We start from the raw sequence: 11,654 nt of genomic DNA on the forward strand, positions 1-11,654 counted from the left end.
ACACTGTCAACACAGAGCCAGAGGTAGGGCTTGAATTCATAAACTGCAAGATCATGACCTGAGCCGAAATTAAAAGTCAGATGCCCAACCCATTGGGCCCACCTGGGTACCTTTCCCCACTTTGGTCTTTAGTTCTAATGCAATCACAATCAAAACCCTATAGGCTTTTATATAGATATTCCAAAGATGATTTTAAAAAGTAATTACAAAACAATGGAATTAAATAGCCCAGATAATTTTGAAAAGGAACAAATTAAAGAACTCACACCATATAACTTCAAGGCTTAACTATGGAACTATAGTAATCAAACCACTGTGGTGTTGGCAAAAGGACAAACACATGCATCAATGAAACTGAAGAAATAGCCCTCAAAATAGACCTATACAGTCAACTAATTTTTGACAAAGGTACAAAGTCACTTTAATGCAGAAAGAATAATAGTCTCAATAAATGGTGCCAAACAATTGGGTAGCCATACAAAAAAAAACAAAAAACAAAAAACAAAAAACCACCAACAACAAACAGTGACCTAAATCATATAAACCTAATATAAAAATAAACACCAAATAGATCTAGGTGTAAATGTAAATAGTAAAGATTTATGACTTCTAGGAGACATGATAGCCTACAATCTGCATGATCTTGGTTTAGCAGAGATCAGATCTTGGTTTTATTTTTATTTTTATTTTTTTCATTTAAGACAGGGAATACTTTATTCAAACCCATCAAAGAAATGGACAGCCTAGGTCTATAACAGAGTGTAGTGTTTTATATTTTTTTAATGTTTTTTCATGTCTATTTATTTTTGAGAGAGAGAGAGAAAAGAGGAGGGGCAGAGAGAGAAGGAGACACAAAATTTGAAGCAGGCTTCAGCCTCTGAGCTGTCAGCACAGAGCCCAACATGGGGCTCAAACTCACGAACCATGAGATCATGACCTGAGCTGAAGTTGGTCGCTTCACCAAATAGGCCACCCAGTTGCCCCCAAAGTGTCATGTCTTAAAACACAGGTCAGTAATTGCATATGAGAGCATATATAGTTACATGCAAATGAACTGATTAGAGCACAACTTTTAAACATTTAAAAAAAATAAACATCTCTGTAAAAGCAGCACCTTTGTGACATTTTTAACTTTAGTATCCCTCTCCTTCCTCTTCACCCTCTCCTTCAACAGAATCCATATCAACATCCTCATAACCCTTCTCAAGGGCAACCATGTTCTAATGGGCCTCAGAAAACTCCCCTCCCTCCATGCTCCCACCCATATACCAGCGAACAAAGGCATGCTTGGTATGTCAGGTCAAACTTGTGGTCCAGGTGAGCCCAGGCCTCACCAATAGCTGTGGTGTTGCTCAGTATACACACAGCTCCCTATACTTTAGCCAGTTCTCCACCAGGTACCACAGTGGGAGGCTGGTAATTAATGACAACTTTAAAGTCAATGAGGCACCAGTTCACAAACTGGATGGTATACTTGGTCCTGATGGTGGCAACGGCAGGACTGATATTTGGGAATCATGTCATCACAGTACAACAGGGAGAAAGCCATGTATTTACCCTGGCAAGGGTCACATTTCAACATCTGGTTGACCGGCTCAAAGTACACATTGGTGATTTCTGCTATGGAAAGCTGTTCACGATAGGCTCCCTCAGCAGAAATGACAGGGCCATATGTGGCCAGAGTGAAGTGGATATGGGGACAGGCGACAAGGTTAGTCTGGAATTCCATTAGATCGACATTCAGGGCTCTATCAAATCTTAAGGAAGAAGTGATGGAGGACACATTTTGACCTCTCATCCTATTTAGGTTAGTGTAGGTTAGGCATTCAATATAGAGGTTTCTACCAAAGTTGTCATTGATGACCTCATTGTCTACCATGAAGGCATAATTGGAGTGTTCCAAGGTGGTATGGGCAGTGAGGACGGAGTTTTAGGACTCAACTATAGCTGTAGAAACTTGGGGTCTGGGTAAATAGAAAACTTCACCTTGGACTTGCCATCATCGATAGAGAGACATTCCATCAGCAGAGAGGTAAACCTCAAACCAGATCCCCCTCCAAAACTGTGGAAAATCAAGAAACCCTGAAGACCTATGCACAGATCAGCCAGGTTCTCAATGTAGTCCAAGACAAGGTCAATGATCCCCTTGCCAATGGTGTAGTGCCCTCGAGCATAGTTATTGGCAGCATCTTCCTAGCCTGTGATGAACTGCTCAGGGTGGAAAAGCTGGCAGTAGGTGCCAGCATAAACCTCATCAATGACTGTGGTTCCAAATCTACAGACACTGCCCTGGACACATGCTTGCCAGCACGCATCTCACTAAAGAAGGTGTTGGGGTCATCTCATCCCACAGTGGTCTTGTCACTTGGCATTTGACCATCAGGATGGATACTGTGTTCCAAGCAATTAGAGCTCCCAGCAGGCATTGCCATTCTGGACACCAGCCTGGCCAAAATGGGTGGAGATGCACTCACACATGTTTGGTGATGGCCTAGCAGCTGGCATGCTTCTTACAGCATGACTCTCAGGCGGTTGATACGGGAGAACCTGAGTTTTTAAATACAACTCCAAAATCAGGATCCATAAAAGAAAAAATTAATATCAAAATTAAATACTTTAGCTCTGCAAAAGACAATATTAAGGAACTGAAAAGACAAACCACATGATGGGAGAAAATATTTTTAAATTATATACTTCACAAAGAACTGACATCTAAAATATATAAAGAGTTCCCAAATTCATCAATTAAACAAACCAATAAAAATGAGCAAATCAAACACTTCACCAAAGAAGATATATAGATGACAAATAAATACATAAAAAGATGTTCTATATCATTATTGATCAGGAAAATGCAAATTAAAGCCACAATGAGATACTATTATACAACTAATGGAATAGCTAAAAACAAAAACAAAAGATAAACAATACAAATTGCTTGAAAAGATTCAAAGCAACTGAAACACACTTCGCTGATAGATATGGAAAATGGCACAGTCACTATGGAAAAGAGTTTGGTTGTTCGCATAATGTCAAATATATGCTTCCCATGTGTCCCAGCAACTGCACTATTAGCTCTTTACCCAGCAAAATAAAATTTCTGTTCACACAAAACCTGTATGCAAATGTTTATACTGCTTTATTCATAACTGCCAAAAACTGGAAACAATCCACGTATCCTTCAACAGGTGAACAGATAAAAACATCAGGTACATCTATGGAATAGAATATCACTTAGCAATAAAAAGACACGAACTACTGATTCATCTAACAACGCAAATGAATCTTAATGCACTTTGCTAAGTGAAAGAAGACCCAATACTACACAATGAATTGTTCCATTTATGTTATGTTCTCAAGTGCAAAATAACAGACTATAAAAAGATAAATCATTACCAGGGGTTGGGAGTGATGAGGGTGGCTGACTACAAAGGGGCAGCACAAGGAATTTTTGGATTGGTGGAATTGTTATGTATAATACTGTGGTTGTAGACATATGGCCCTATGCATTTGTCAAATCACATAGAACTGTACACCACAAGACTGAATCTACTACATGCAAATATAAAAAATGAGCAAAGATGTCAGGGAGACCCAAGATACAATGGCTACTATCAAAAATGAATCTAATCATATTATGAATAAATGACTTCACTACAATGAATGGGATAAGACAAAACAGAAATTGACCTAACTAACTTTTCAAAAGGATCCCTTCACTGGATACTGGTAAGGTTAAAGACAAACCAAACTGTATATCAACACTGTGCTCCAATAATGTACATCCACACAGTTGAATATCATTCAGTCATTTAGCAACAAAAAGACAAGAAATGATTCCATCTAACAATATAAATGAATCTTTTGAAAAAAATTTTTAATGTTTATTTATTTTTGAGAGAGAGAGAAAGAGAGAGAGAGGCAGAAAGAGAGGGAGATACAGATTCTGAAGCAGGCTTCAGGCTCTGAGCTGTCAGCATAGAGCCAGACATGGGACTTGAACTCACAAACCGCGAGATCATGACCTGAGCTGAAGTCAGACACAACTGACTGAGCCACCCAGGCACCCATAACAACATAAATGAACCTTAAAGCCATTTTGTTATGTGAAAGAAGTGAGGCCCAAATGACTATGCATTGAATTTGTTTCTCTCAGGTATATGGGAAGCAATTCTGAAACTATTTAACATGTAAAACTAATAAGTAAATATATTATAGATAATGAAAGGCAGGTTTCTTCTGGTTGGAGAAAAGTTCCAAGCAACCTGGGAATGCTAGAATAAACCGCTGGTGCTGGAATGGAGTTGAAAGTGTTAGACTGAACTCATTTTAAAAAAAAGTATGTATGTGTGTGCATGTTTCTAGTAAAATTAAAACTTACGTTCATGGAAGAACCTGTATATAAATGTTTATAAAAGTTTTATTCATTATCACAAAACCCGGACACCCCAGGGGTCCTTCAACAAGTCTGTCTGTCTGTCTATCTATCTAAATATAGGTGTGTGTGTGTGTGTGTGTGTGTGTGTGTGCATAGGTTAGTATATGTCTATATATTTTCTAGCTCTCGGAATAAACCTAACCAAGGATACAAGAGATCTGTATGATGAAAACTATAGAAAATTTATGAAGNCTCTGTCTAGAAGCAGAGACACCCCAGTAGGCACGAGTGCCCCTAGTGCCCAGATCTTGGTTTTTATATTACATTCTCCAATAAAAGCAACCAGACTCCTTGGAAATGTCTCAGGAGTAGGCAGAAGAAAATATAGGATGAATATCTTGTTATGCCGGAAATTAAGGAAGTGCTAAAATAAAAAAAAAAAAGGTAGAGTCATGTTAAAAGGACACAGGCCAACCTACAAGAGCTCCCAATGGCTAAAGATGGAACCATTTTAGCAAAATGATAGTATTGGATTTTATAACTCAAGGAAATAAAATAAAATAAATATTCAGGGGTCCATACTGGTATAAACAAAAAAACAAACAAGGGAAGAAAGGGTAACTTTTCTTTACAGAAGAATGCCAATTAATAAATGTGAAAGGAATGAGATAAATAGAAAATCACCACCAGAACACCGTAGTAATAACTGCTGCAGGAAAGATCCTCCAATGAACGCTAAAATTAGTAGGTGAAGCAAGATTTAAGGTAAAACAAGTTTTTGCATAGCCTTAAAGTATCTCTCTTCCCAAATACTTACGAGTTTTAAAGGGAAAAACAGTAGCATTATATTGGAGAAACCTGTCAAATACCACCTTCACTTAGTGACCAGGGTTAACATCCTATCACTAGTAGTAAGACATATTAACATCATGTAACCATTGATATGTTCCACTGAGAAGGGAACATAAGGGAACATACCTCTCTGGTAGCCTTCCCTAAAATCCGTAACTTCAGCCTCATCATAAGAAAATATCAGACAAACCCAAACTGGGAGACATTTTATGAAATACTTGCCAAACACTCCTCAAGAGTGTTAACACAGATTGCAGGAGACTAAGAAAATCCAACAACAAAATACGGTATGGTATCCTGGATACAATGCTGAAACACCAAGAAAAAGGGCCATTAGTGGAGAAATGGGGAGAATCTAAATAAAGTCTACAGTTCAGTGAATAGTATTGTGGCAATGTTAATTTCTTATTTTTGACGGTTGTACCATGGTCATGTAGAGAGTGCTGGTTGAAGAGCAGACAGGAGCTCCTCTGTAGGAGTTTGTAACTCCTTTGCAGGTCTTTTTCTTTCTCAAACTAAAATGTTAAAAATGAATTTAAAATTGTATCTCTATATTTCTCTAGGTGATGCATTGTTTGATATATATGACTTCATAAATCTTCATGGTTTTCAAAAATTCTACCTTTATCATTATAGAGCATCCTTTTTCATCCTATGTAATGTAATTACTCTTATATTCCACTTTATCTGGTTTCAACATTTGTTTTCACTTGCCTTCAGTTGCTTTTACCTCCCTTTTCCTCCCAAGTATTATTATTTTATAATATTTTTTAAATTGTAAAATTATTATAAAATGGAACAAAACAAAACAAAAACATATAGGGCTTTTTTTTTTTTTAACCCAATCTGGTTTTATCTATCGCCTACTAGGAAAATTTTGCTTACTCACAGTTGGGGTAAAAACTGATATACTTAAATTTATTCCTTGCAAGTATGTATATTCTTCATACATTCGTTGTTTCTTCTTTCCATTGTTGGTTTTAATCTGGTCAGATTACCATTTATTCTTTAATTTGTAAATTCTGTCAGCCACTTTTGTTACACTTTGCTGATACGCATGCTCAAACATATTTATACTGTTCTGTAGATAACCAGCTCGTACTACCAATGTGCCCATTTCTACCATTGTCTTCCTCAATATGAAAAGACTCAAAATAAGTTTTACTTCTTTACCTCCTCCTTTTACACCTACATTTCAGATCTGAGATAATTTAGTACTTTTAGTTCCAGATTTTAATTATATTTTCTCTTAAAGTATGTCTTTCTCATTTAGAAATCCTTATTTGGTAGTTACATTGGAAACAGTCCCTCTATTATTTCCCATTAAAATTACACTATACTCACAGCATGGTTTACTGTACACTACTCATCTTCCTTCTTCATCTTCCCTTATTATAAGTCTCCATGCTGTTCATTTGGCTGGAGTTCTTCTTCAAACATTTTCTTTAGACTGGTTTGCATATCATGTACACTCAGAATGCTCAAATTTGCACAAATATTTTCTTTTCACCCTTTTAGGTAAACTACCATGTTCAATTAGAATTAACACAAATTACCACATAAAATTAGAATTCCTGGATTACAGTCATTCTCATGATCTACAGATACTCTCTGTCTTCCAATCTGATTCTCTCGGATTCTTTGTCCATTGTAAGAAATTTGCTTTGTTTAGAAATTTGTAAGATTTTCTCATTACCGTTGAAGTTCAGGACTTTCCCCTAGAATGTGCCTGACTATATCTATCCTTCCTCATCAATTCTGTTTGAAACTTGGATTTCTACATTTCAGTCTGTGGCTTATGGTCATTTTCCCCCCTATTATTTTCTTAATCATTCCTTCTCCATGTGTTCTTTTTTCTCCTTCTGGAACTCATTGTTTTCATGGTGGGGCTTCTGGTTCTGTACTCTGAGTCCTTATCTTTTCCCTTTCTGCATGTTTGTTCTATATGAGATATTTCTTCTACTTTATCTTCTAGACTACTAATTTGGTTATCTGTATGACCACACTTTCAACTCAGTTCATCTTATTACTTTTAATTAATATCTTACTCCTAGAAATTCATTTCATTGTTATAATTAAACCTCTCTAATTGCTGTATATTTGGGGGGCAGGTGTCATGTGACATACTGAACAGTACTATTTAACTAGGACTTCCAGTTTTTTTATTTTTGGATTGTCTTTGACCCCTCTATTTACTGAGTCTCCCTAAATGTATTGTTAGCTTTCTTTGTCTACTCTTTAGAACTCAGATCTAGCTGGTGATCTTAAGTCAGATCAATCTCAAGACTGATAGACTAGTGGAGTAACACAAAGCAAGTGGTCAGTCCCTGGTTGAAGTACCAAAATGAGACCTTTCTTCTTTCTGATCAACTCAGCTCACAGGTTACAGTTCCTTAGCTTCAGGGAGCCCAAAACCATCTTTGTTAGCCATCTTTGTCAGGGAGATCCCAAAGGAAGATATTGGTGGACAAATTGGCGTTAGGAAGAGAGGCCAGCCAACACTATCTACAGACATCACCTTCAAGAATTACCTCTCAGTTTCATGCACAACCCACAAACACACCAGGCCATTCCTCTATGCTCACCTTGTCCCAGTGGGGATATCACATTCCCAGACCAGGAGGCCTTAACTTTTCAGAAATCATCATCCTGGAGAGGTGAAATGGACAAAAATAGTTATCTTTCCAGATAGCACTATTCAATATTATTAATCACTACCCTGATAGTAACGACAAATAGGTTTAATCGTGTTTGTCAACTTCAATTCACTCATCTGCCAACAAATATTGACTGAGCACAAAGAAGGTCCCAGATACTATCCTAGGTGCTAGAGATACATCAGTGAATCCTGATTCCTTTGAACACTCCTGTGAGCTTTTCAGACAGAGTCTGATCTGAGAAATAGAGTGCTGCAGTTAATTAATGGCCTCTGGCATGGAGAGAGGACTTGAACACGGCAACACATGTCAGGTGTTTGCTATCTTTGCCTTTGAAGAGCCTTCATTTTACTTCTGGATTGGAGTAGAATATATCTACTTTACTTTGAGACTTTCTTTTTGTGACTTGCTGAAGTTTTTCTGATTCAGGGATATCTAACACATTTGGTGCTAAATTTGGATCTACAAACCTTCTAGCCTCCTTTATATTGGTAGCTATATGTCTCATCTTTTCATTCCTACAACTACAAAAATATTTCCCTCGAGGGTTTTAGCCCCTTTTCCTTAAGCACAATTTGGCAGAAACTATAAGGGACAGTATATTACAGTTCTTTGGCAACATCAGTTGCCATAAATGTCATTTTAAAGTTAAAATGGAGTAATTTCTTCTTCTTTAAGAAGAAAGCCACTTCTCTCCCATTAAGTACTTTTGAGGCATTATGCTGTTGTACTGGATCGTGAATCTCTTGTTAAATATTATACCCTCGGCGCTCCACTGTCTCACCTAAAAGCAAGCCCAGTCTAATTGCCATTCCTTTGTCAGTGTTCTTTTCTCTCTGGATATATTAAAGATTCTCTCTTCTTAGAAATTCTGCAGTTTCCCCATAATGTACCTAAACACAGATGTATTTTTGTTTATTCTGAATATCATAATTCTTGTGTCTCATCAATGCAGGAAAATTCTCACCTATTATCTCTTTAATATTGCTGCTTCTCCATTAGCTCAGTTCTCTCCTTCTGGGACTCTGATTTAATGCATGTTCCCTCACCTCTTTGTTTCTCTGCACTGTATTCGGGATAATTTTTCAGATTCAACCTCCAATTCATCAATTCTTTATCCAACTTTGTCTAAGTGGCTTTGTAAGCCATTCATAGTTTTTTAACCTCAATTGTTATATATCTATTTCTGGAGGTTCCATTTGGTTTTTGTTAAAACCTCAATCTTTCTTGGTATTTTGTCTGATAGACACAAGTTAAAATTCCTCTTTCATTTATTCAAATATTTACGCATATTTCTTTTGTATATTTTGTGTCTAATAATTAGGAAACCTGGTCTTTGTGGTCTTGATTCTGGTATTTTTAGATTGAGGGAGGAACCTCTCACTCACTTTGCCTGGTTTTCTCCTAAGAGTTTTATTTTTAATTGTTTGCTTGCATTTATTGGATTTTATATGGGGAATTATTTGAGATTTGGGTTTAAGGTAAGTTCTTCAACAGAATGTCTTAAAGCACTACCAACCAGAGAGTACTTTCAATCAAATACTTAGTTTGGATTTTTGGCTCACACATGTAATGTACATTTTTGCCCATGAAAGGGCCAGTTTACAGTCACGAATTCTCAAGGAAGACCTCATTTTCTCTTCACTTGGAACTAAGGAAAGTTTATTTCCATCTCCATTGGTAGGGCAAGTTACCCTACACCACAATTTGTCTTTTCCCTGAGTGCTATTCTTTGGGAGACACAGATTTAGGCAGAGAGCTCTGATCTGACTTCCCACCTGGTGCTGACCTTAAGTTTTGCCTGTGTTTCCAGATTAGCTCCTGAAAACTGAAGCTCTAATTTGTTTTAAATAAGCAGATATCCCAGGGCAGCCATGGGCTCATTGCTTAACTGTCTTTCTGGATTACTCCCTTATTATTATTTTTGGCCCTAAGTATTTTCCTTCCATTTTTTTCTCAGCTTAGCTACAGATTAAGCCAATATGTATTTAAACATTTTATCTAGTGTTTTCAGGTATTTTGCATGAGAGGGGTTTAATGAATATTTTAGCTTACTCTATTGCCAGAAACAGATGTATCCATTATGCTTACATCTACAGTTATTGTTCACATTTCACATTTGTATACAACTAACTGATCCACTTATTCACTTTTAGGATAGTCAAGTCTCTCAGATGACAACCCTTAAAGAAATCCCCTTTCTTTCTGCCCCTGTCCACACCCTTCTTTTCACTGCGCACCACTGAAATCTGTTAATTAAAATGAATCTAAACAGAATATAGAGATGTAAATGCTCCTAAAATACCTTATGCTATGGATGCAAAAAATGAATGCATCTTTGTAATCTTTTGTCTTTTATAGCTCTTCTAGGCTAATAGTGGTAAAGGAACAGGTCACTCCTCTCTGAGTAAATCACAACAGGCAAAAATGGAATCTGAACACTTAAAAAATAATCACTATCATTTCAGTATACAACCTATATCTAGTCAGTAGATAGTTGCTAACCACCTACTGGGCATTTTAGATACTATACTAAGTACCAAGAATAATAGCAAATGAAAACTACCCAACCCGAGATGACACTGAACACATGCAGTGTGAAATACTAACTTACATGTAAACAAAAATCGTCCAGATGGGGCCCTCTGTTGCTGCATTTCCACCAAGTTCAGCTCCTGAGAGTTCTTCCCTGTATTTCTCTCTTGTCCCTTCCCTAATAAGCAGCCTTGACTGGGAAAACTCTGGGAGGAACCTTAACTCTCCCCACAGCTGAAAGATTAAATAAAATATACACAACAGCCAACAAAACTCAGCAAATCCCCCAGTTTTCCCTTTTGGAGAGAAATCAGTTTCTCCTAAAGAAAGAGGAATTTTACATTATATTCATTAAAAATTGCTGGCTGACAGTTTGTATTTTTAAGAAAGTTCATCTGTTTAATGTAATGCACAGTCCAATTTAAAAGAAGTGGTCCCTTATTAGAGATATGATTTATTCTTAGATAAATCATTGATTTATCACTCACTGGGGTATATATTTAATACTGTCAAAAAATGAAAGGACACCCCAAACTATCTGCAAGTGCCACAGCTACTCGTTCTGAAAAGGATCTGAGGCAGCTGAGACCCCTGGGTGTTAAATGTAATCTTTGCCTGGGATAAAAGCATGGAGAATTGCTGATCTTTATAAAAAGATCTGTCTCTACCCACCGCCCTCCTCCTCTCTCTACTACCACAGTGCAGTTCATTGTCAGAAAGCTCAGGATTGAAAATTAAGGGGAAAAATGGGTTATGTTTGTGTCATTTAAAAAAAAAACCTGCAGCCAGACAGGACTCCTTTTAAATGCTTGCCAGAGGAAAGTTCATCACTAAAACAAATGTAGCTTCTTGATGGTAATGGATAAATTTGACTAGAAAAATAATGGAAAACCTATAGAAAAAACAGGAAATATGTTTCCCCAATCTTACTGTTATCATCAATTGAATGAAATGTAGTATTGGCTGCCAAAAGTAACTACATAAAAAGCCCATGTAGCACCAATTCCAAATTCTTAGAGTCAGAACTTATGCCTTTATTTTCATTCCAAGATTTCATCTACTTTTTTCTGCATGGATTCTATGCTGATGACTTTTAGATCTACAGTTTCTACCCTAGCCTCTCACCTTCACAGAACACCCCCATTTCAAGACCTCTGAATACTTTCCACTTGGATACTCAACTGTCACACCAAATTCAGTGGGACCAAAAACACAGTCTTTCTTTCATTTTT

The 11,654-nt window shown here is 37.0% G+C and overlaps 1 protein-coding gene across 1 annotated transcript; it reads right to left on the bottom strand.

The window, feature by feature from the left end:
- Positions 1–1,133: 1,133 nt before the first annotated feature.
- TUBA3C (tubulin alpha 3c) lies at positions 1,134–2,478 on the bottom strand. The gene is given in 6 exon segments (XM_077756639.1): positions 1,134–1,290; positions 1,292–1,507; positions 1,509–1,965; positions 1,968–2,264; positions 2,267–2,408; positions 2,410–2,478. Coding segments are annotated over 6 exon segments (1,338 nt in total).
- Positions 2,479–11,654: the final 9,176 nt, after the last annotated feature.

The sequence above is a fragment of the Crocuta crocuta genome, unplaced genomic scaffold (genome assembly GCF_008692635.1).
Source record: "Crocuta crocuta isolate KB4526 unplaced genomic scaffold, BGI_CrCroc_1.0 scaffold337, whole genome shotgun sequence".
NCBI lineage: Eukaryota > Metazoa > Chordata > Mammalia > Carnivora > Hyaenidae > Crocuta > Crocuta crocuta.